Genomic DNA, 26252 nt, shown 5'->3' with positions numbered 1-26252 from the left:
GTGGGGGAGAGAGTTTCTGGAAGAAGCAACAGCAATAACCAAGGCAAATGTGGGGAAGTGGCTGCATGGGCGTTAGCATGTATGGGGCATAGGTTTTACTTCATTTTCTCAAGATGGTGGAGATGTCATTTCACGGCATTTTGTTAAATAAAAACTTCACATGACCTTAGAGGGAAAGGTCACTGTGTCGGTCCTCCTAAGAAATTGGATTGCAGATTTCATCACTTAAGCTAGAAAGTGGGAATTTGCATTAGTGTTACTAAACAAGCAAATCTTTATATTAATGATCTTTATGTACATATGTCTTAATAAACGTACACACCATTTAGGGGTTTTTTTGTGTTTTTTTGTTTTTGTTTTTTTAGTTTTACTTATTTATTTTTGGTTTTGGTTTTAAATTTGGTTAAGGCTTTTTGGCTTGTTTTTTCTTCAGTTTGATTTTCCTTTTTTACATTTTAATTTTGGTTATTTTGGGGCCATTTTTTGATTTTGTTTTTCCAAAGGACGCGGATTCTGATAGCGGGGACGATTCTGACAAGAGGTCCTGCGAAGAGAGCTGGAAACTGATTACTTCTCTGAGAGAAAAGCTACCTCCCAGCAAGCTGCAAACCATTGTTAAAAAATGTGGCCTCCCTAGCAGTGGGAAGAAACGAGAGCCAATTAAAATGTATCAGATCCCCCAGAGAAGGCGCCTGAGTAAAGATTCCAAGTGGGTCACCATCTCAGATCTTAAGATTCAGGCTGTAAAAGAGATATGCTATGAGGTTGCGCTCAACGATTTTAGGCACAGTCGGCAGGAGATTGAAGCCTTGGCCATCGTGAAGATGAAAGAGCTCTGCGCCATGTACGGGAAGAAGGATCCCAACGAGCGGGACTCCTGGAGGGCAGTGGCCAGGGATGTCTGGGACACTGTTGGTGTAGGGGATGAGAAGATCGAAGACATGATGGCCAGTGGTAAAGGTGGCACTGACGTAGATGACCTCAAGGTTCATATTGACAAACTGGAAGACATTTTGCAGGAAGTGAAAAAGCAAAACAACATGAAAGATGAGGAAATAAAAGTCTTAAGAAACAAAATGCTCAAAATGGAGAAAGTCTTGCCACTGATTGGATCTCAGGAACAGAAAGGCCAAGGAAACCACAGAGCAAAGGAGCCCGTCGGCGCTGGTGTCAGTAGCAAGTCTGAGAATGACGGAAGCAGAGGGGACAGCGGAGAACTTGAGAAAGAGGAGCGCGTCTCCCAGCTGATGAACGGGGATCCGGCTTTCAGACGGGGACGTCTGCGCTGGATGAGGCAAGAACAAATCCGCTTTAAGAATCTGCAGCAGCAGGAGATAGCAAAGCAGCTCCGTAGGCAGAACGTACCTCATAGGTTCATCCCTCCTGAGAACCGGAAGCCCCGGTTCCCCTTTAAGAGCAACCCTAAGCACAGAAACTCTTGGAGCCCTGGGACCCATATCATCATAACAGAAGATGAGGTCATAGAGCTGAGAATCCCAAAAGATGAAGACGGAAGGAGAGGAAGTAAAGAGGAGAGCCAAGAAAAGGGGAGTAGAGCAGCTCCTAAGGATCCCCAGTTACCATGGGGCTCTCAGGGCACGCGAAGTCAAGATCACATCCAAGTCAGCAAGCAGCATATTAATGCCCAACAACAGCCACCTCAGTTACGCTGGAGAAGCAACTCTCTCAATAACGGCCAACCGAAAAGTACACGCTGCCAGGCATCTGCCTCCTCGGAATCGTTGAATTCCCACAGTGGTCACCCCACTGCCGATCTGCAGACTTTCCAGGCAAAGCGCCATATTCATCAGCACCGTCAGTCTTACTGTAATTATAACGCTGGAGGTCAGTTAGAGGGCAGCGCGGCCAGTTCCGTTCAGAAGCAGACTGACAAACCCAACCCCTGTAACCAGTTTGTGACACCTCCGAGGATGAGGCGCCAGTTTTCGGCACCCAATCTCAAAGCTGGTCGAGAAACCACAGTGTAAATTACTGGACAAACTTGAAATCTTGGTGGAGGAAACAGGCAATGTTGTTAGCTCACGATTTGAGTTGGTTCTAGCCTTGGCCTTGAGTTCCTGCTATTTACATGATGGTTTTAATGTTGCGTCCCTACAAATCTTAACTGATTTTAATACTGTTAAAACTTAAAACACTGGTAAACGTTTCGGCACCTCCCTGTTGTTTGATGCCACATAAATGGGCAGTTTCTGGAATTTTAGACAAAACACTGAGACCTCCCTTATTTTTCCGAGACTTTTCCCCTTTCTTGGTGCCTAGATAATACACTTACTTACCCAGGCTGGTCTGGTTTTGGTGTAAGTTTGTTATGTTTTTAGAATGCCTACCAACGGATCTGATATCCAGAAAGACCTGCCTCTCTGGGTTAATGCAGACATTCTAAAGGGGAACTTGATCTACAGAATTCAATGTCTTTTATTTCCCCATAAATGTTAGTTGTTAGTTTAATAGCATGCTGGACACAGCTTTGGGTTTCCCATCCACGTCTGTTCCTGTCTTTAAATACAATTGGAATTTCATAAGCCAAAACTAAATGTCTTCGGACATGTTTTATAGTACACAGCTTTGCATCCTTCTGCAGAACTTCCCCCATCTTCTTCTTCTTCTACCGTATTTTACATAGAATTGCTTCAGTAGGTTTGTTTCGCTTTGGTTGTTTTTTCTTTTCTTTTTTTTTTTTTGAAGTATCTCAGTATGTGTATGAAATTTATCATAATACTGAAATCTTTAAATTGGCACCGTTTCTGGATTTGTTTGTAGTTTGCTTTTTGAAGTTTAACACATCATTTCTTACACACACACACACATACACACACACACACACACATATATTCACACTCTGAACTGTTCACCAAAATCAGGCCAACAAAATACTTGTATGTGCTTTGAGCAGTATGTATAAGTTCACAGGGAGGTTATTTGGTGGAGAGAGGGAAGAAGTTGGACATGGGGAGAAGGCCACACAACATGTGACTCTGTGCCACTTATTTTCAGTAGATGATGATATCGTGAAATAAGTTAACTTTGGTTGGATTGAGAATAAAGGAGATGATGTGTAATAAACTATTCTTTGCTTAACAGTAGTAATGCTCACAGATGCTCAAGCAAGGGAAGAGAAGTCCTCGTGAACATTTATTGTATCAATACCTCATTTTACTGTGTTGTGGTCTCAGTTTGCCTCACTGGAGAATCCACTAAAAACGATGGATTTTAATGGGAAGAAAAGAATAGTTTTCTACATCCTTCCTCATCTCTTGAACTTATCGGCAACTTTTTTAAAGGCGGTGCAAAGAGCCAGAGATGTCTGTGATAACTGCCTGACTTCGCGCTGATGACTCCTAAGTCACGGGGGTCACCTGCCCAACACTCGTCTTCCAGATGGTGTGGAATTGCAGCCAACATAGCGATTAGCATTCATGGAAGCCTTTGAGATTGTGATTAGGTGGTTTTCTTTTCCTTTGCGTGTGGGCACAATGCCTTATTAGAACACATTATTTTTAACCATAGTATCTTATTTTATTTTACTTTTTTGCTTCTAAGAAAATGCTTTCTTAATGCACAGAAAGTTGCTTCTGATTAACGTTGGGGACGTTTTTGCTTTCGTAGCTAGAACAGGTCTAGTCTTCAACTGAGGTTTGATGGCATATTAGACAGATTCGGGTGAATGATGTTTGTAACGGGTGGACTCCTTTGAGATGCCAATGTCCTGTACCACGTGGCTTGAATGAACTCAGTAGGCTACTTCAGATCAGTCACTTCAGCGCATCTTGTGTAAGCCCTGCTTGTTCTTCTTTATTATTCTTAGATACATTCTTAGATATATTAATTATTCCTTTCCCTTCTTGCAAAAAATTCATTTTCTACTACAGGTTTCTCCCGCTGTCCGAAAGTAGAGTGTTTCTGTGAAACTTTTCCTAAGCTGAAACGGTGTAAAGTGAAGAAGCCATTACCATTGATTTATATGGGAAAAATTCTGAGGGTTCCCAGGCTCAAAAAAACAACCTCTCTCAGGCTTTTCTGATACTTACGACACGTCTTGCTAACGGATGCACGGGATAGATCAAGATACAGCACAGGTGCTCACAGACACAGTTCAGAGTCTGGCAGCTTGACAGCAAGCTTCTGTGTGTGTTTCCCCGGGAAGGAGCTCGGCGGGGCCGCTGGCTGCTTGGGATGTGGGCGCCACCTCTGATGGCTGGCTGCAAGACGAACGCACTGAACGCGGGTTTTCATAAAAGCGAAAATCCTCTTTGGATTTCTTTCAGTTAGCAAAAACAGGTGTTAACATAGGTCTTCATGAAAGCAAGTGGCATAACACAGACTTTCGAAATGCGGGGGAAACCTGTGTTAATCACAGTAATAATTGACCGAGCTTTCATCCCTGTAGCAAAAGTGGGCTCTCATTTCCCTAACTTGAAATAGGATAGGATAGGCCCATATATTTTTTCACTTTTATGGTGGCCTTTTAATCTCGTTATGAGCAGTTGCCTCCCTTTCCCACTAAGTAACGGGAGTGCCTTTCTACTGGTGATCAGGTGACACTATAGAATGAGAAGTAATACGGCATTTTCATTTACAAATGTGGGTTGTGGTAAGCACTGTACCCACACCAGTATTCCAAAGAATTAGGTTTGTGTTTGTGCTTCATCTGCTGACCTAGATGCCCTTGTATTGCTAAAATGTTTAGATACCTAAAGGAGCCCTTGATTTCAGATGACCAGAAAGAAATGAACCGAGGTTTGACTGATTGCTACACATGTCCCCTCCTGCATTTCAGAGCAGATGTTTGTCTTAGAAAACAACTTTGGGTGAATAAAGCTATTTCCTTGACTTTTTAACTAAATAAGCGATTGGTGTCATGCTTTTGTGAGCAATTGGCATAGCCCGTATTGTTTTGTTTTTAAATTTGACGGTATCTCTGCCTGAGCTTAAATAGTACGTGACCAAAGAGAAATGGTCATCATTAAACCATTATTGTATTACTGAAGTATTCATAGCTATTTTCATAGAAAAATGGGCGGAAATGTGCTACTGAAATTACATAATGGCCTGACAATTATGGGAATGTAAAGGAGTGCTAATTAATTAGTACAATTTTACACACCACAATGATATTCCCTGGAGAGTTAAAGACATTCTGTTCATCTAATAAGTCTAAACCAAAGGGCTTTTCCTCTATTTTTGCCTTTTAATTCTTTCTAGCACTTCAGATTGTTTCTCCACTCACTGGAGACGCAGTGATTGGGGATCGTTTTTTCCATCGAAGTGACTTGAAGTGACCTCTCGTGCTTTAGGTGCAGGTCGATGCCGAAAAGAAACACAACACAGCAGAGTCTGCCACGCGGATGTCTGCCTTAAAGGCTCTCAGACTACAGGAAGTTACAGAGATTTCCTCTGGTCAGCTGCTGTAACCCCGTGCCTGACTGGTCCTTAATAGGCTTGCCTTAATGCTTTGCGCACAGGACTGGGAGGAGGGGAAGACGCCGCGTCCTTGGGTGCCGTAGGGAAGATGCCTTCTTAGGTGCGGCGCAGAGCCAGCTTCTGTCCTGTGCTGGTAGAGCCAGAGTCTGCGTTATGAGCAGTTTTCATACTTGTCCAGTTTATGTCATCTTTCCAAGGTTTCAAAATCTGCTCTAGGATACTTAGTTTGAACCACTCTAGGTTGTGAAATGTATTGGTTTCCTGCCATCGTTACTGTAAAAAGAAGTTGTGAATCTTCTTGTTAATGAACTATGGATTTCTCCCCCAGTTTCTAAAATAAAATGCTTGAAGGTTGTCTGTGAGTGTAAGACCTACCTTTTCAGAAAGGGAGAGTTTAGTTTGTAATGTTAAAAAAATAAAGTCCTCGTTCAATAAAAGCTGAAACCATCTTTTAAGAGTGTGATTTCTCTCTGATGTGGGAAGAAAGAAAAGTGAAACAGGGTGGTGCTAATTAAGTCTGGTCTTGACTTTTATTTATTCCAAGTTCATATGAAGATGGTGGCAAACCACATCTTTTTAAAATATATTTCTGTACAAGCTTGATTCATCTAAAGCTGTTGCTTCTGTGGCCCTTTCCTGTTTATCTGAATTCTATCTTACATGGGATCTTTAACCCCTATTCCATGCCATATTTTATTTAAATAAAAACTTGTGTAGTGTAAGTCGAGTTTAACTGTAACAATGGTTTCAATCTTTTTGTCATATAAGCTGAACGTTTTAAAAATGAAATAGTATAGTTCCTTTCACATGGGTAGACACTGAATTTCTGAAAAGCTTTCAATAGCTCTGTTTGGCTTTTCTTTTTCCCCTCAATCGCTGGTCTTCTCCACCCAGAGTATTTAGTGATGTGCTAGAAGGGACACAGGACGAAGCGGAACAGTTTTCTGGAGTGGGCCGTCAGTCTTAACGATCGTGTGGACGTGATACTATTTTTTTATATTGAAGAACAGCACAATCGTGTATTACTATGGAGTAGAATACAAAACCCACACGAGGCTCTTTCTCCCCCGTAAGTTTTTAATATGAAGTTTGGAACTTGAGAAAAATACTATACTTGGATTGGTCTGCTTCTGGCCTCACACTCTGCCCCTTAAAGTACTTTGTATTTCTCTGCTCTCGGACAAACTGGTGGAAAGGTGGCCAAGACCTGATCATTTCTAGGGCGACACACCCGATCCCAGTGCAGTATGATGTGCTTAGTGATAGTCGTGTGCGCAAGGGTAGAGTGGGGAAAGGTGTTTGAAGGAGGCGGCCCTGAGTCAAGAGCAGCGTCCCAAAGCACAACTGGGAATTTCTCCCAAGTGAACAGTGGCAGGGTGAGCGAGGAAGCCTGTCAGGTCCAGGGGAACTGCGAGCAGCTTGAGGCGGTCAGAAGAGCAGCTGTGTGTCAGGGAGGGGTAAGAGAGGAAGGGAGTTGGGGAGGCGGGAAGGGCCAGGTCATGGCATGCTCAGAGGTGGGCATTTCATCTTGAGTGTGATAGAAAGCTACCAAATGATTTTATACAGGGAGACTGCGTGATTAGATCCACCTTTTAGAAATGATTCAAGTTTGGGTTGGAAGGAAGCAAATTCAGAGCCCAGTGCTCCAGTTCGGAAGTTGCCGCACGGACAAAATGAGAAACGAAGCTTTCCAAACAAAGGCAGGGACGGTGGAGAGAGGGAAAGACTCTGATAGACTACTGGAGGTAGAATCAGCAAACAGATCAGTCTGTGGATGGGATAAACCTGTGTATACAACCTGAAAGGTGATGAATGCTCTCACTTGGATCGTGGTTGGAAAGTAAACGAGACCAAGAGGATACTGGGGGACTGGGAGAAAATAGGAGCCACTCAGGCCTAAGAGTAGGTGTCGTGGGATCCCTGGAGGAAGAGGTCTGGGGCTGCGTCCTCATGGTACTGCGGGTGGTGAGCAAATTTAGGGGTTGACACGGGACGTGGATATCTCCCTTCTGGCTACTGCTTGCTAATTATAATCTGCTATCAGAAGAGGAAGGTAATATTAGCAAAAGGAGCCGAGTCTGTAGTGTCAAAAACAGACCTAACCAGAACCCCCGGAATGGTGACCTTGATTGCACCCTAAATGCTACCTCCTCAGAGATGCTGCAGTGTGGCACCGTCCTCTCTTCCTGGGAGTGCTGCAGCGGCCTCCTAACTTGTCTCTTTGCTTCTGTCCTGGACTCCCTAAGCCACCGTCCACACAGCAACCAGCATCATCTTGTAAAAACAAACATCAGATCGTATCAGTAGTCTCTGGTGGCTCCCCCTTGTGCTTTAAAATCTGAACTTCTTACCATAGCCCACAAAGCTTTCCATGTTCTGGCCGCTTACCTGCCTCTCTGACTTCGGCTTGTAACATTCCCACACTGCAAGCACTTTGGACTGTTTGTCCCCTGAACGTGCGAGTTTGTTCCCCCCTTGGGCTCTTGCACTTCTTCAAGACTGAAATCCTTCCTCAACATGTTTAGCTCCTCTTCCAGATCTGCGCTCACATGCCCTTTCCCTGCCCCAGACCCTCCTCCCCACCCCAGGCCGGCTCTCACAGTTTTGATAATGATGACCTGTAGTCCTTTGTGCCTGTTTGGTTCTCGCGTGGGAGTATAAACTCACCTGGAATAAGTTCCTTATCTGTCTTGTGGGCTCCACCTTTCATCTGTACACCTCGTCCAGAAGAGCCAGAAGAGCCGTTCGGAAATGAGAGTGTGCATCAGAACTCCCTGGGGGCTTGGAAGAGCACAGATTCCTGGGCCCCACCTCCAGAGTTTCCGATTCAGGAGGTCTGGGGTGGGACCTGATAATCTGCATTTCTGATAAGTTCCCAGGCGGTGGTGATGCTGACGAGGCTGGAGAACCACTGATCTAGAACAGGGGTTGGCAGACTTACTGTGTAAAGGACCAGATAGTGAATATTTTAGGCTTTGTGGGCCCAACGGTCTCTGTTGCAACCACTCATCTCTACTGTTGTAGATGAATAGCAGCAAAGGAATGGACGTGGCTATGTTCCAGTAAAACTCCATGTACAAAACATAGGCAGTGGACCGGATTTGTCCCCTAGGCTGTAGTTTGCCAACCCTGATCTAGAAGATGGTCGTCTTGGGGGAACTTCCACTGGAAGCTTAGGGCGTGAGTCCGTAACTGATCTAGAAGACAGGTATGTGCCAGATGCTGGTGATCCCATGGTCAGTGACAGATTCCCCGCTCTCAGGAAGTTCACAGTTGTGGATGAGACAGCCGTGAGACGAACAGTCACACCAGTAGTTATACGGCACGCTCGTGACAAATGCTATGAGGGAAAAATGTAAGATGCTCTGGAAGTTTACCACCAGGAGACTCTGGGAAGGAGAGGCAGCCTTTCCTTTGCTCTCATCTGATGACCTCTGTGTTGCTACCCTGAGAAAAAGAAGCGATCTTAAGAAAACCTGCTTTTCTACCCACTTCTGGTTCTGCATGCATCCATCCCTCCTGTGGCCTCCTGTTGTGCATCCTTCCCTCCTGTTGGTGGATGAACTGGCCTGGCTCCTCCCCGAGGCCCGCCCATTTTCCCTGCACTCCATCTTACGTCACCTTCTCAAGAACTCCCTGTACGTTCAGCCCTTCTCTTGTACATCTTCATTCGAGCATGGCTTCATTTCACCACTTTCAAAACACTCCATGTTGCCTGAGAGCCTCCACTCCATTTCCCTGCTGCCTGTTGTAGAAATGTGCCTGCAAAGAGTTCTCTGTAATGTCCCACTCGTCCACACCCCCTCCCCGTTATTTCCTTTTATTGCTCTTTTATTGTTTCTTCTCCCCATTCTTGCTTGAACTCGCTCTGTAGTCGGACTCTTGTCCCATGTCACCCCACTAAGCCACTCGTCTCAGGGCCACCAAAGATCTCCACAGTGATGGTGATAAATCCAGTGGTGTTCTCTCAGTCCTCTGCCCTGACCTGAAGATGCCACACACAGCTATGACCTGATGACCTCATAGCTGACTGGCATCTGACGGTTAACCTGTCTAAACTGGAGCGATCAGCTCAGGCCAAATCCCAAGCGCCGTCCTCAGTTTCTCCTTTGGTTCTCACACCCCATGACCACATCATCAGTAGGTCATGCTTCCTCTACCCGTGAAGCATACCCCAGCCCCGTTCTCTGATAACCACCTTTACTGCTGACCCCCTGGACCCCCTACCACCGTCTCCCTCGACATTGCCGGGACAGCGTCATGACTGCCGTCCCCGGCCTGTTCTCCACAGAGAGTGACGTGGAAACATACGCCAGGCCCCTGTTACTTCCCAGCTTCCAAACCGCCCGGTGGCTTCCCTCAGAATGAAATCCACGGTCCTTACCATGTCCCGTAAGGCCGTCCGTCCATCACCCAGTCCCTGTCTGCCTCCTTCACGACTGCTGTCTCACTCCTTCCTCCACTCCACCCACCCGGGTTTCCTTGTTTCTCCTTAAAACAAGAAAAGGTCCTCCTTTCCATCTAGGACCATCGTACTTGCTGTTAGTTCTACTTTGATTGGGATTCCCCCCACAACCACTCCCCTCAGAGATCTCAGCCTGCCTGCTTAGATCTCTGACTAAAGGTGGTCCCTACAGAGAGACGTCCCCTGACCACCTAATCTAAAAGTCTTCCGCCTGCCCTTCTCTCCTCCCTACTACCTATCTGCCAGCCTTGATTTTCCTTCATAGTACTTCTCAGGGTGTATCTTGTGTCTGTTTAACTATTGATTGTCTGTCTCTCCCTCACCGGTGAGCCTTTTGTCTCATTGACCACTATATTCCTAGCACCTGCATGTAGCAGGAGAGGGTAGTGGTGAAAGGACCGTGCCCTGGAGTCCCGTTGCTTGAGTTCAAATCCCATATCCGTGCTTGCCGACTCCGATCTTTATAAAATTACTTAACTTTTTTATGCCTTTTTCTTTAACATGAGGGTAACAGTAGTACCATCCTCAGGGTTATTAGGAAGATTCAGATAATTTATGCAAAAACATTAAGAACAGTTGCTGGCACAAAGTAAGCTTAAAAAGAAGGACGGGCAGGAGAGAGAGAACATTCTCGTAGAGGGAATAGCCAGTGTGTAGTGCCTTGGATACGTGTACATATACTGGGTATATTTAACCAGTTAGGAATTCTTACAAACACAAAAGGCTACTGCTAAAAGATATTATTTGGTGGGCTTTCCATAATTATCCTAGCTTTCACCCTGAAGTCAACAGAACAATAGCATCCCAATCTCTCTCTCCATTTGTTGGAGGAAAACCCAATACTTAGAGTTTTTCTGATGACTTGCAAAGTGTCCTTGTTGGAAGCTCATATACAGCCTGGTTTGGGGAAGAGGAGGGCCAGTTCAGGAAATAGTATTGATACTTGGCCTATCTGCTGCTGATAGAGATTTTCCCGAGTCAAGATGCAATCAAAGTTCTAGGCCCATAGTGTTCCAGGAGACCTTTTTATGTCCGCTTTACTGCCACTAGAGCCTTCAAGGAAGGTCTCCCTCATACCTTAACTGTCAGACTCTAAGGATTTTGTTTTTATCGGCAGTTTGGCCAGCTTGTAAACTGATTTTTGAAGGAAATCTCAAAAACAAGCCAGTCACTAACAGCCAGAATTGTGTGATTCCACAACAAGGAACTATCTACATGGGATACTTAAAGTAGTTGAAATCATAGAAAGTGGAATGGTCGCTGCCAGGGGAGGGGGACAGGGAGAGTGGGGAGTTAGTGTTTAGTGGGTGTGGAGTTTCAGTTGTGCGAGGTGGAAGGAGTTCTGGAGACGGATGGTGGTGGTAACACAACAGTGTGAATGTACTCCCTCCACAACACTGAACTGTTTGCTTAAAAATGGTTCAGACGGCAAATCTTATGTTCTGTGCATTTTACTATAATAAAAAGTTGCAGGGGGAAATGAAAAACAAGAAAAAAAGTCCACAAGGTAAAATAGTAACATGTTTTCCACCTGAGGATTTTTAGGTAAACCGGCCATCTTCCTCTTTTCACTGAAAGGGGCTTCACAGAACAGAGAGGTTTTCTAAGGGGGAAGAAAGTAGCCTTTTATTTTGAAATATTTCAAACATACCAAAAGGAAAGCTAGTGCAATGAATCTTCGTATACCCGTATTTATGTATTCTCTTTTCTGAATCATTTGAAAATAAGTTGCAGATACCATGGAGTTTACCCCCCAGATACTGCCACGTGTATCTCCTGAAATCAAGGACATTCTCTTAACACCATTAACCTAGCCAAGAAATTTAATACTGATTCACTACTGTGTAGTAGCCTGCCCGGTTTCAGGTTTTCCTAATTGTCTAAAAAATATAAGTGTTGGAAGTATGTGTGTGTTTTAATCCCAGATCCAAGCGAAGCTTGTATATTACCTCTGGTTATGATATTTCTCTTCTCTTTCATTACATTGGCATTTTTCAGTAGTCTCGGCTACGTGTGGCGTTGTCTGATTATTTCCTCAAGATTAGATTTAAGCATTTTTGATAAGAATGCTGTCAAGGTGACACTGTGTACTTCCCTCACATCGTATCGGGTAGACAAAATGTCAAATTGTTCTATTATCAGTAATGTTAAAGTTTAATCAATTTAATGTGACATTTCCCAGCTCTTTCTCTTCCTTATTAACACATATGTATCTAGGGTAGTCCTTGGGATTCTGTGACGATTCTGTTCTCCATCCACCTTTCACTCCATTGTGTTAGCGTTTCTTAATGATTCTTGCCTTGACTCACTTACTACATCTGAGGTTGCGATGTAGTGGTTTCCTAATTGTCAATCCCTTTGCATTTATTTATTAACTGGCTTTTTCCCCCCAAAAAGGAGCTCCTTCCCCCCCCCCTTCAGTATCATTGTGGACTCATGGATTTCTTTTATATTCAGTGTGCTATATTGTGTTTCTGTTATTATTATTATTTACTTGCCAGTGGGATTCTGTGTCCTGTAGAAATGGCCCCATCAGTCTTTGAGTACTTCCGTCCTTTCTCGCACAAGACACTCTGGGCTCACCTGTACTTTCCTTCAAACCTGAAATCCGTTGTTTTCCCAAGGAGCCCTGGTTCCTTTTAGTGGGGACTGGTATTTAGAACCAAGATCTGGGTACTAGATATACTTAGAAAATAAATTTTTTAAAGTATCACCTGTCATTTTGATTGTGTGTGTTATCAATTAAGAGGACTTTCACATTTGGTTTTAAATGGTTCATCATTTGGTCCTTCCTTCAGTCCTGTGTGGGAGGCGGATCATTTTAAAAATGACAAAATGAGGTATAGAGAGGATTTAGCTTGCCCAGAATTTTAAGACTAGTAAGAGCAGGTGCCAGGAGCCAAACTTCTACCTGCAAGCTTGATTTTTTTTTGCCACAGTATATAGTCTGCTAAAAAGTGTGCTTTGATATCTGTGATGCTGTGTCGCTGGCTCCTGCTCGCTGCCAGCTCCACTAAAGAGACAACGCTTCCTTTGTGACTCTGAGTGATAAATGATGAGCCTTGAGAATATTTACATCCTTCTTAGCATCGCCATTGGAAGCTCCTTTTGTAATAGACTTTGCTAGGAGGCTTTCAGCGGTCCTTCATACTGAATAGAATATTTGACTTGTGACTTGGAGAGCTCTGTTTGACAACAGTACATGGTCATACCTAAACCCTCTGTCTCATGACAGCCTGTAATTGGGTCACTCCAAGGAAGCAGGAAATCCAAGTAGTAGATCTTAAAATGCTATGCTTATGCTACGATATGGTATTTTATTATGTGAAGGTCTCTGCTTTTTCAAATAACACAAGCTTTTCAAATTTGTTTTTTGGTTGGTTCTTTTTTTTTGTTTTGTTTTTTTTAGTTTATTTTTTGAGAGAGAGAGAACAGGGGAGGGGCAGAGAGAGAGAGAGTGAGAGAGAATCCCAAGCAAGCCCCACACTGTCAGCACAGAACCCAGTGGGGCCTGAACCCACGAACCACGAGACCATGACCTGAGCCGAAATCAAGAATTGGACACTTAACCGACTGAGCCACCCAGGTGCCCCCGCAACACAAGCTTTTTAAAGTTAACGCTCCAAGGAACCTTTTTAGACACTTTTTCCTTAATCTCTCCCCACCATGAAATTTTAATCTCAGATACCTAAGTCCATCTGTTTACATGCTGTGTATACATTTGTGCTTTATATATAAAAAGTAAGATTTTTTTGTATCCTTCAGAAGCCGTTCTTTGCCCTCTTCAGGGTGATACCGCCCTCACCGAGAACGCATGGAGTAGATGGAGAAGTGAAGGATAAATCTCATGTGTATTACAATAATATGTTTTGTATCATAATAGTATATTTTAGAATATCTTTCTTGAATAAATACAATCCATAGATTATTTTGGTTCTAATAGCACTGTGATCCTTTGGTTACCTGAAGGCCACATCGTACAGCTGCAAAGACAATAATGTTTCATCCACAGAGAGCTTCAGAGTCCATAGTTCCCATCCAAACAGCTAGATAGTCAGAATTGTTGGTGATACTGGTGAATTTTCCAGTATTGTTTTTCCCTGGGATTCCTTGATGTGTGAAGGTACTACTTAAGTACTACTATTGAATAAATTTAAGGGGCACCTGCGTTTTTCCCCTCAAAATCCCCCCCATCTGGACCTGAGCCCCACATAAAGAACTTTCGTGTCTGAGGGAGTAGAGAGAGACTGCCATTAGCTTTCCTCAGCACTTACCCTTTACACACCATCTCGTGTGCTTTGTGGGTTTTTCCTGTGTATTTCTGTGTCTGTCTTTTTATTGTCGCTTCCTGCCTCTGTCTCCTTTTATCTTCTGCTCTCTCTGCTTTCACCAATACTGCGCTCATCTCTCCTGCCCTCCCTCCACTTCCCCCCTCTCCTACATGTCCTCTCCTCTGTTTTCATCCAGGACTATGAGAGTAAGTTGCAGGCCTTGCAGAAGCAAGTTGAGACCCGCTCCCTCGCTGCCGAGACAACGGAAGAGGAGGAAGAGGAGGAAGAAGGTGAAATCTAGAGATGGAAACTTCCTACTGTAGATCTTTTGGATCTGTACTATCAGATTAACCCTTTATTTGTGGTCAAAGCTGGATTTGATCATAGGTGACCCTACCATTTATTGGTATCTTACCGAGCCGGTTTAAAGGTGATTCAAGAGATTCTCCATTCTACAGACTGTGCTCTCTGACCTGGGAGTGGGGCTGACAGTGTTCCCCGGGGCACAAGATTTCTTAGCTTGGTCTTCACAAAAGTCTCTTTGGCAGTTTACATATATGTTTCATATTACTGTATATATGAAGTTCACGTATATGTTACAGATAAATTAACTTTGAAGGAACTCTATGTACTAAATTCATTTTTTAATAGTGAAGTAAAATTTTGACCTTTTTGCTTCCTGTACTAGCAAGAAAAATAGATACACGTGAAGTTGCACGATATACTGGAGGACTTTTCTTTATTATAAGCCCTCTAATAGATATGTGTATTTTTTTAAAGGAAGTGTATTTCTTTTCTTTTTTTTAAATTTTTTTAATTTTTAATTAATTTTTTTGAAGTATAGTTCTTTGATACATTGCTTTATTTACTTTTTTGATGTTTGTTTATTTATTTTAAAAGAGTGCGGGCATGAGCAGGGGAGGGGCAGAGAGAGAGAATCCCAAGCAGGCTCCATGCTCAGCACAGAGCCCGACGCAGGGCTCGATCTCACGGATTGTGAGATCATGACCTGAGCTGAAATCAAAAGAGTAGACGCTTAGCTGACTGAGCCACCCAGGCGCCCCTGTACTGTTTTAAATAGCAGGATTTTTTTAAGTTTTCTGAAATGTATATGCTACCTTCACAACATCAGCAGAATTTACTAAGCATTACTGACAAGAAGAAGACAAAAGCAAGTGAATGGAGAAAAACTGGACAATACTTTAACTTGATAAGAGAGATGAGGTAGAGGAGAGACGTAATTGCTACATAGTTAGGAGATCACCGTTAATCACGCTTTGTTTGCCCTTTCAGTTCCTTGGACACAACATGAATTTGAGCTGGCCCAGTGGGCCTTCCGGAAATGGAAGTCTCACCAGTTTACTTCATTAAGGGACTTACTCTGGGGCAATGCTGTTTACCTGAAGGAGGCCAACGCCATCAGTGTGGAACTGAAGAAGAAGGTACAGAGGGCGGGAGAATATGGGTCATCTGGAGACACAGCTGAGTCCGAGGGGGTTCGTGGCTCCCAGTCTTGAGCTGACCTTTCCCTTGGGTGAACTCAGGTGCTTTTTGCTATGAAACAGGTTTATATGTGCCTTTCTTTTACATATGTGCCTGGAACGTGGTAGATACTAATTAAATATTTATTCCATGACATTTTTAAAAGAACACGTTTTCTAGCTTGTTTACAGAGGAGGAGACTATATTCCGACAAGAGCTAGGGAAACATGTTAGTAGGAGGAAGCTACTCTTGCGCTTCTGAAATTCTCAATTTGCTTTTAGTTCTCTGCCGTTACATTTACAGCTGCAAGTCCTAAGTGCCCCTCCTCCTCTAGGGTGTGAGAGGCAGCTTTGTGCAGTGGACAAGCGCTCTGCCCTCAGCCGGCTGGATTCCAATTCCAGCTCTCCTGGTTGCGTTGACTCTGACGCCCCTGCACCTCCATTTCCTCATCCATAAAGTGGGCTTGGCAGCAGCCTCTGCCGTCTAGGGTTTTGTGAGGGATGAAACAGTAAGGACATGTAAAGAGCTGGAATAGCTCTTGGACGTGGTAAAAGACGATAAATGTTCCCGATCTTCCTCATTACCGAACCGTCACAGCGCATCTCCAGTTCACGTGCTGAATCCCACTGTATGTGCCACCGCCGAACGGCCCGGGGGCCGCAAGATGATGGGGGGTGGGCAGTGTCACATGGTAGGAGAGAGCACAGACTGCCCAGCTTTGGGGAGATTCAGTCTCTTCCCCGAGGGCTATCGTCTAGTTCTGTGAAATAGGGATAAGACGTCTTCTTCATTCAGAATCTCAGCAACCCATTTCGTTTTGTAATTCTTTATCTACTCTCTTCAAGTAGACAAAATGAAGGCACAGACTGTGTCTCAGATTTAATCAATATTTGTAGGCGAAAACGCGGGGCAGTAGCGAGAAATAAATGACATGGTGCTTGAAAAGCACTTACCGTACAGTGAACACTTTTAAGAGTAGCGCTTGTGGCCCTGGAATTTCGACCGGAAAGCTGGCCGTGACGCTTCCACCCCCTCTCTGTGGGGCGCTCGAGACAGACTCGCGGGTCCCCCCCTTTGTTCTCTTGTGTACGTTCTCAAGAGTCTTCACTCAGTCACCAAAGGTACGTGCACTGAGGTTTTAGTTTGTGTGAACACACTGGGCCAGGGCAGGAAAACAGAGTCTGGAAATAGCTTCGTTTGACATCAGGATGGTTCTCTACGACTAGTGTACAAGTGGCCATATTTTCCCCCGTTAATCGCAAGCTGTTTGTTGAGCACATGCTACTCGTCTGACCTCTTCCCTGTGGGGCGTGATTCTGTCGCCTTGTTTCTGAAGCTGACTTGCTGAAAACACGGAGGCCATTTGCATGGTTTATTCCGTTCACGTAGGTGCAGTTCCAGTTCGTTCTGCTGACCGACACCTTGTACTCCCCTCTGCCTCCGGAGTTACTTCCCACTGAGGTGGACAAAACTCACGAAGACAGGCCTTTCCCGCGGACGGTGGTGGCGGTCGAAGTGCAGGATCTGAAGAACGGAGCGACGCATTATTGGTCTTTGGAGAAACTCAAGTATGGAAACATTCCTCGTGAAGGAAGTGGTGTTTTATTTAGGGAATAATAGTGGCTTGCTCAGATGGGCTCCCTCAGACTCTCCGTTCTGGGAGGAGGTCGCTGTTGCATCCTTTTCTGTGGTTCTGGATGGTTTGGAAGTATCTTCCATGCAAGATTTAAAATGTCATTGTGACATTTACTGTCCATCCATTTTCTTCTGAGTGAGTGGATCCCACTCTGACACCTTTGGCACTTGTAGATATGATCTAAATTGTCCCTCCGTAGACCCTCTTACATTTTCTTTCTTTTTTTTTTTTTTTATTATTTTTTAATGTTTATTTATTTTTGAGAGACAGAGACAGAGACAGAGCATGAGTAGGAGAGGGGCAGAGCTAGAGAGGAACACGGAATCCGAAGCAGGCTCCAGGCTCTGAGCTGTCAGCACAAGAGTCTGACGTGGGGCTTGAACTCACAAGCCGTGAGATCATGACCTGAGCCGAAGTCAGACGCTCAGCCGACTGAGCCACCCAGGTGCCCCTCTTACGTTTTCAATGCTCCAGTCTCATGATACCTATTTCTATCTTGGATGTAATAACTAGTCATCTTTTCTGTTCTGGAGAATGATGAGTAAAAAACAGGAAAGTTATAATGTAGTTTTCTCCTTTGCATTTAAGTTGATGACATGTTTTCTACTGTTGGGTATATTGGAGGTGTCCTCTACCATTGAACTATATTTCTCCTATAATTCAGCAGAGGTCAGGTAGCCATTTTTTTGCTTTTGGTGGCTTGTGTCTAGACTCAGACACTTTGGATACTGAGTGTTTGAGTTTCTTTACTTCTGGCCTTCATTCTTTTTTAATATCATTAAATGGTGGAAGCAGCTTTTGTTTTGTTTTGTTTTTAAATCTTGCATGGAAGATGCTTCCAAAGTGAAATTGTAATACAATCTCATGATGTTAACCCGGTGCACTTTATGTTTGTATTTATGCAGGCAGAGGCTGGATTTGATGCGAGAGATGTATGACAGAGCAGGTGAGGTGGCCTCTGGTGCCCAGGATGAAAGTGAAGCCACCGTGACTGGCAGTGATCCATTTTATGATCGATTCCATTGGTTCAAATTGGTAGGAAGGTACGTGATGATTTCATTGGTGTCTTCTTTTTAAATAGTGAATGGTTTTGTTTCAACCTCAGCAGATATTACAGAAAGTTAAAAGAAAGTGTATAAAAATGCTCCGTGTAAAAAAATTTAAAAATGTTCCCTGTATAATCTTATCCACTCATACACAACCACTGTATTATTTGGTATATTTCCCTTCATTTTATTCAGCGTGAGGATTTAAGTCTCAACTTTCGGCTAGAGTAATTCACAATCTTCCTTGCCTCTTACAGTTGAACAAGATAGATTTATTTTTTAAAGTTTATATATCTTTGAGAGGGAGGGAGGGAGGAAGGGAGAGAGAGAGAGAGAAAACGTGAGTGGGGGGGGCAGAGAGAGAGAGAGAGAGAGAGAGAGAGAACATGAGTGGGGGAGGGGCAAGGGTAGAGGGAGAGAGAGAATCCCAAGCAGGCTCCACACTGCCAGCCCAGAGCCCGACATGGGGCCTGAACCCCATGCACCAACCGTGAGACCATGACCTGAGACAAAGTCAAGTGTCGGAAAAAAAAAAAAAAGAAAGTCAAGTGTCAGACTCCCAGTGAACCAACCATTCAGGCACCCCTGAACGAGACAGATTTAAAAGAAAACCTGTGTCTGTATCCTGCCCAGTTTAAAATCATAGAATGACTTACAGCTTACCATCTTGCGACTTCTCCATGATCCGATGTGTCCTCACTTTTTTTTTTTTTTTTTTTTTTTTTAAGCAGTTTATCTCACGATAGTCTTTGTAAGGGTGAGCCAACCACATACCTTGGTCATCCTCTTGAGCCTCTTTTGTGTGTACATAAATTTCAACATGTAGTGAAAACAGATAATGCCTCTGGGAATCCATACTGAGTCCAAGTTCTTAGATGTTTAGAATTTTAAAAGCAGAGAGATGTAAGTTTTAGCTTAATGATTTCGGAATTTCAATTGTTTTTTAAATTTTTTTTTTTTTTAACGTTTATTTATTTTTGAGACAGAGAGAGACAGAGCATGAACAGGGGAGGGGCAGAGAGAGAGGGAGACACAGAATCTGAAACAGGCTCCAGGCTCTGAGCCGTCAGCCCAGAGCCTGACGCGGGGCTCGAACTCACGGACCGCGAGATCGTGACCTGAGCCGAAGTCGGACGCTTAACCGACTGAGCCACCCAGGCGCCCCTCAATTGTTTTTTAATTGCAAAAATTTTCTGACCGTTTTAAAGGAACTGGGTATAAAGGAGGAGCAAAGTCATAGTATTTTGTAGAAATGAAGTTTAAATCCTTTCCGTTCTACTCCAATAGTGGAGCGTTTTTCAAGAGTTGAGTTGGCCAAACACCTCTCACCCAAGCAAGGCACGAAACTTGCTTTGCTATACGCCATTCCATCCATCTTGTTTTCTGCTCAGAGATGATGTGGGAATCGGGGTAAAGATCTAAACCATATTTTTGCACCAAATGTTGAGTGGCTCCTTTGAGGCCTGGCCGCCGATCTTTCGTGTGACCCGGAAAGTAGAAACATTTTTACAGCACACTGTTCACCTGAGATCTTCTACTCGTGTGTTTCCTTTGCTTTTCTTATTCTAAGGATTAGTCCTTGTTGCCTTTCACCTGAACCGGAGGATTTATGCTGATTTTACCCTTTGCTCTTCCACTCGCTTGTACCGTGTTGGCTCCCCAGTGGGTTCTGTCCTTTTGGCGCCTGTAGCTTCCTGTTTAACCAGCTGTTCCTCTCTCCTTGGCTGTGTCCGTCGGCGTCTTCCCTGGTGCCTAGCTCCCCCATTTTCCACGGCTGCGTGAACGAGCGCCTTGCGGACCGCACACCCTCCCCCACTTTTTCCACGGCCGACTCCGACGTCACTGAGCTGGCTGACGAGCAGCAAGACGACATGGAGGATTTTGAGGACGAGGCGCTCGTGGACGACACCGGCTCTGACGCAGGGACGGAGGAGGGATCAGAGCTCTTCAGTGACGGGCATGACCCGTTTTACGACCGATCCCCGTGGTTCATTTTAGTGGGAAGGTTGGTGAGGTTATCGTCAGAAGGGCGAAAAGGGACCAGCTCTTGCGTTAACGAGGCTCCTTGTGCAATTTTGGACGGTCTCTCCTCAGCAGATCAGCCTGTGACGGGCCGGTCTGGCGAGAGACGGGCCCTCGGGCAGTGTTTGTGAGGTGCGCAGCCTGCTTGGCATAGCACGCGGCGGTGTGTGAGGGCTCTGAGTGGAGGACCCCTGGTCTTCGGGTGCCCGGTGATTTCCTTCCGAAGGACGAAACCCCAGAGGGGAAAGGAATGAAAGCTAAGAGTCACAGGTTACAGGGTCGAAGAATGTTGCCGTGTTCTAACGCTTCCGTTTTGTAGGAAGGGGAGCGAGGAAGCGTGTGGGGGTGCCTTGAGAGCAGAGCAAGTCCATGGTTGGGCACACCGGCCGGAATCGAGAGGACAGGAGTGGAATCGGGAGGAGCGTTAGTTTCTCTGGGTGCAAACGAGAATCAGGAACACGAAGTTTGCTTTTGTCTGAGACGGATGCCTTTCTTTGGCCGGTTTCGCCGAGCCCATCTGAGGTGTTTGGCTTCTGCTAAAATTTCACCTGCAGGCTTTATGATGAATCTCGTGAAGTGATCTGTTGACACCATCAACAATGGATATGTGTTCAGCACTGCATGAGACTGCTTTGTGTTCAGTTTGACTTTCCAAACTGAGGCCTTGTCTCTGACCCCATCTGTCAGTGCTGCAGAGCTCTCACGCACACCCTCCTAATACTGGAGGCTTTGTCCGAACCCGGTCTTCACGCTCAAGTAAGTTTCATTACGAATTCCACAGTGCAGCACTCACTGGATTAATACAAAAGTCTGCCTAGGTTTTAAAGTATGAAATTTAATTGTAACGCCTCATTAGGGCCACACATTTTGAAAATAGGGAATTGTGTCAGTGTTAAATGGGTAAGTGCCAGTTATCTAGAAATTGAAGGGCAGTGAGTGTCCCGACCCAGTGGGGATTTTAGGTTCTGAAACTGAGCTCCTCGCGTGGTGTCGGCATGTCCTTGCCTGGCAAGGACTGCGTGACACTGAAGCAAACGATCGCTGTGTAGGGAGAGAGGGGAAAGAAGAGGTTTCTTGTAGACATGAAAGTCTCAAATATGACCGTGGGTCGTAATTTAATGTTAGACAGTCTTGGAGTCTTATGAAGGGGAGGGGCATTTATTCAGTGTTCCCTTGAATAAACATGAAGGGATGATGCAGCCATGACTGTTGTGTTTTATTAGCGTATTGCCAGGAATAGATGCTTAGTATTTCGGAGAAGATGAGTTATATTAAATCTGAGAAAAGTAGTCCTGTGTACAAATAATGGGACCATGCGCTCTCTGTATTTTATGGCTGTGTGCGTTCTAAAAAGGTCGGAAGTTAGAACCAAGTCTCTGTTCAAAAAGGGCTCGGTCCCCGTGCCAGTTGCGCAGCTTCTGACGCCACCCGTTCGTGTCGTACTCTGTCAACACAGTGAGGAGTGTGGAGCTTCGCCTCACATGGCACTTCGGGAAGAGCACTGGCCCTGACTGTCTGAAGTCTGAGTCCTAGCTTAGGCTTAACTTAAACCGAGGCCTCTTGGGTTCTCGAGTGCACAATGATGAGTTAGGTGGGAAAACAAAGAGCCTTAAAGATCCTTTACATCTTTGAGATTCTGTCATCCACACTAGCGAAATGAGTATCTTGGTGAAGAGTTCTACTCCAAGGCGTTTGTATTTTGAGTCACTTGTATGGAAAACTGAAGTCAGAATCCCACTTAATGTGGACATTCACTGGCTTTTTCTAAAATATGTGCGTTATTTTCTCTATGGTTTTATTCATTGTGATCATATCTGATACAAGTTAGGTAAAAGCAATGAACTCTGCTCTGATTTTCAGTTGAAGTGTCTGTTTGACACTTTAAAGACACACTAAAGAGCCTTTCAGGAATGGATTTTTCCATGTGTTTGGTTTCCCTGGGTTCTAAGACTAACTTTACCTTGCAAGGAAGAGGTTGGGGGAGGAGGTGAGATCATGGCGATCAGAGGAGTGAAAGATAGCTCTTTACTTTTGCCCTCAACTACATTTTGCATCCACAACCAAAACTGATACCTGTGCAACATCACCCAGTTGTGTAGTGGTCAACATCTGGGTAAGAGAAGTGACCTCTTTCCTGTTTTTGTGATTCACAAGATTGGCCTTTCCCTATTGGCACGTTAATTGCAAATACAATTCCCTCGTAAAATTTTCCAGTTTCTTGTGAAATTCCATTTGTAGGTTTTGTTTCTTGGCCTTGGCTGCCTCTGGTGAATTTTTATGTGAATGTTAAAAGAGCTTGTCCCTTTAGCTGTTCTCTTATGGCATGCTGGGATGTTATGAACCATCCGTCGTAATTTGGGATGAAATGTAAAATATTTAAGCTAGTCTCTGGGTTAAAAGGGAGTAAAGATGGTTATTCTAATACCTAAGTCTGAACTGACATTTTTTTTTTTCTGTAACTAGAACCATAATTATACTGATTTGTCTTATCTTTATGTTGACAAAATTTGTTTCCCTCCTTGATGTAACTTCACAGAATTTATGCTAATATATCCTTTACATCTTACCCCGTCTCATCCCTGTTCTCCTTCAGTCTGCTAGCTCAAAGTAGAAGGACTCTCAAGAATGCAGAGTATTTATTAAAATTCCAGTTTAAAAAACTTCAGAGGAGAACTTAACACAGCATTGACTTTGGGCTGAGGACTCTGTTCTGATAATAGGACAGGGAGCTGTCTGGCGGCGACTGTGCCCTTATGTGGCCACAGTGCCCCTGCCACTGCTATAGGATTACAGAATTCTCTTCTAAAAAGGGAAATTTGCAAGAATACTTTCTGTTTTTTCACCTTTGCAGTAGCCATTGCCATGGGCAGAAAGGAGATTCTTGTCTTTAACGTGTGCTCAAACAGTGCTTTGTTGTAATGTGTGTGTGAACATGATATGTGGTGCCTTCAAGTGGTAAGCTTTTTGAAAATTAGAAACAGGGGTTCCTGCTCTAAGTATAAAACCAGCTATGCACATCAAGACAAGCGAGGAACCTAAACTTGTTCTATATAGTTAATGTCCATCTTGAGTATAACTTAGAAAAATCAACCTGGTATGTAAGGTTGGATGGCTTTGCTTCTCTACCTCTGGAGTAACCCATTTTTCTGGGAAATGTTCCATTTCTACTTAAAGATAGAGAGCACATCATTTTTTCTTCACTTACGTACCTAGACATTAAGTCGTACGCCAGATATTTATTGAGTATGTTTACTCAGATATGCCAGACCCTCTGTAGGCAGGGGCAAGCAAAACCAGACATGATTTCTGCTCTCACAGGTTTGCAGTCTGGTGGGCGAGACAGACAGATAATCACATAAATAAACGGAAATCATAGCAATGATGGAATCGTGTTACCGAGACCATTTAACACCAGAGGCCGTGGGGGGGGTGGGGGGTGGGGGGTGGGCGGGAAGCGGGGGCTGTCGTGAGAGCGGTGTTCAGACTAAGACCTGAAGGTGTGAAATCAGTGGTGTGAGGTGGGTCGCAGCGCTCAGGGAGGACTCCAGGCAGGGGACAAGAATGTGCAGTGGCTCGGTGATGGCCAGGCATCGAATGCCAGCAGGTGTGGCCGGAATGCCATTGAGAGACAGAGGTGGTCTGTGTGGTGCCGCCTTGGAAATGAAACGATCCATTTGGTACCTTAAGCCAGATTCTTAGTCTTTAAACTCTGTCACAGCACTTTGATGTTTGAGAGTCTCGTTTGTAACCCTTTTTAGAAGACTTTTCATTTTTTAATTTTTATACAACAAAGCTTAATCCTCTGTTTCTTAGCATTTCCCTCCCCGCCTTTGGAGCAGACTGAAAGGGAAATAGACTTCATTTGATCTGATTCAGTGTTTTATTTACAGTTAGTTATTTTTGTTATACTTTTCATTCACATTTCATTTATGCTCTTAGAGTTTTATTAACATTTGTTTTTCTGTGGTGTATTTTGTCTATTTTCTGTGTGTGGTTTTTTTTTTCATTGCATTGAGTTGAAACCCCACAGATCCCCTCCATCTTCTTTTCTCTTTGTTTTAAAGTAGATACAGAGCAGGAAAAGAAGCAGAAAGTCACATGTGTCACGTTCAGTTATGTTTGATTCCTTGGTGCAAATGTTTGCTCTTTGTTTTGCCTTGTGTTCAAAGATCAGCATATACCAAGTCGGAAGACAGGAGTAACAGTGGGAACTAGATTCTATATCCCATCCACTGATTGACGTGAACACTCCTAAGCTTTGTGATCGCATTTTTATTATTTAAAAAAACCCTCAGTAGCTACAAAATAACGGAAGAAGTAAAAAGAGTGCAAATGTGCTATAGGACTGCTAGTTTGTTTGAAATCGACCATGTGAGGTCTGTAACCTCCCTTCTGTGTTTGCATTTCTGAGTTAAGTTTTGGATCCAGGAGCAAAAGCAGCCCTTTAGAGATCAGCTGTATTCTCCCTCAACATTTGTCTCAGTGCCCTTCCAGGGTCTCCTATATGCTTGCTACGCAGAAACTTCTAGCTACAGAGCCTCTCTGTTCATGTGTGTCAGTCACCTGCCTGAAGATAACAGTCATTTCCTAGGGGAAAAATAAAGACCCATAATGCTGTGACTTGAAATCTATTTTAGAGTAATTAACTGTGTTTCATCGCATTTCCCTGCCTTTTTTGTCTCCTGATTTCTGTTTTATCTGTTGGGAGAAACAAAACAAAACACCTTTATAATTGCTTATGTTGAAAGGTGAGGCTCTTCGGTGGGCTCCCTTCTCTCCACCCTTAGCAGCATCCATAGGGCCGTACCTCGAAAGTCTGCTTCCAATTGTTACTCTTCGACCTCCAACTAGTCTTTTTTTTTTTTTTAACTCATCATTTTTATAGGAAGTAATTTGGTATAAGTTGGTCTTTGTCAACTGCTTTACCAAGCATTTGCATTTCTTTCTGTATCATCTGTGCTGAAAAAGCAATGGGGGCGGGGGCGGGAGGGGGCAGTCTGGGAGTACAGAACAGAAAGGTGACCTTAAGACAGGGCCCAGAAGCCAGCTCACAGTTTCTTGAAGATATTCTCGGTAACTCTGAAAGCCATCCTCTCTGTCTGTGGGATGCTCAGATGTTTGTCTGCCGGTTTCTGTCTCCAGGGCATTTGTTTACCTGAGCAACCTGCTGTATCCTGTGCCCCTGATTCACAGGGTGGCCATTGTCAGTGAGAAGGGTGAAGTGCGGGGATTTCTGCGTGTGGCTGTGCAGGCCATTGCAGGTAGGTGACCCTCTCCCGGACTGGGAGCTGGGGAGTCTTTGCCTAGAGACAGAGCAGTCCCATTGTGTGGGGGCCACGCTTCGGTTACGTGATTGACGGGCTGCCTTGGAGAAAGCCTTTACTGCTTCCTTTTAGTTATTATTCCCGAGTATCATAAACGGATTCTGTTTAGTCTGGGCTACAGCTATTTTGGAGTAACGGGACGAAGGGATCTCCTTTAACATGAAGAACAACTCTCGGATTGACTTTATAAAAGACATTGGTAAAACTGCTTCAGAAGTAACAGGATTTCCACGACTCTGTCTTAATTTTCTTGCAGGGTACTTCTAGTAGACCTCTCTGTCCTTTGACTCTCTTTTGTTGGGCATGGATCAAGATTCCGATATTTTATACTTTTCCACGATCCAGCCTACATTCTGAGGGAAGAATGTGGCCATTTCCTGTAGTTTTTGTCTTTTAATTTCCAAGTGCCATGTTGTGTTGAGCGACCTTTCAGCTTCTCCCCATGGAAATCTGTGGCATAGTCGCCAGGGTGGAGTTTATGAAAATCTCTGCAAATACTCCTTCTTCAAATATTTGTTGGGTGGTATTGAACATCATCTTGCCAAGCGAAGGATCGGTATTTC

At 44.2% G+C, this 26252-nt stretch overlaps 1 protein-coding gene across 14 annotated transcripts in view; it reads left to right on the top strand.

Annotated features, from left to right (window-relative positions):
• The window catches only part of KIF1B (kinesin family member 1B), a 144673-nt gene that overhangs the window by 82062 nt on the left and 36359 nt on the right, over positions 1-26252 (top strand). For 10 of the 14 annotated variants that reach the window (XM_078452443.2, XM_081796457.1, XM_078452446.2 and 7 more), the window contains 6 exons: positions 14375-14468; positions 15472-15620; positions 17051-17229; positions 18203-18340; positions 20100-20348; positions 25508-25626. In XM_078452443.2, the coding sequence (XP_078308569.2) occupies positions 14375-14468; positions 15472-15620; positions 17051-17229; positions 18203-18340; positions 20100-20348; positions 25508-25626 (928 nt within the window). Of the gene's footprint in view, positions 1-503; positions 4371-14374; positions 14469-15471; positions 15621-17050; positions 17230-18202; positions 18341-20099; positions 20349-25507; positions 25627-26252 lie in introns of those variants that run through there. The other 4 variants (XM_078452449.2, XM_078452450.2, XM_060624490.3 and 1 more) reach the window with 2 other exon arrangements.

Source organism: Panthera onca, chromosome C1 (assembly GCF_046562875.1).
Source record: "Panthera onca isolate mPanOnc1 chromosome C1, mPanOnc1 haplotype 2, whole genome shotgun sequence".
In the NCBI taxonomy this organism is placed as follows: domain Eukaryota; kingdom Metazoa; phylum Chordata; class Mammalia; order Carnivora; family Felidae; genus Panthera; species Panthera onca.
This window is presented reverse-complemented; position numbering and strand designations above follow the sequence as displayed.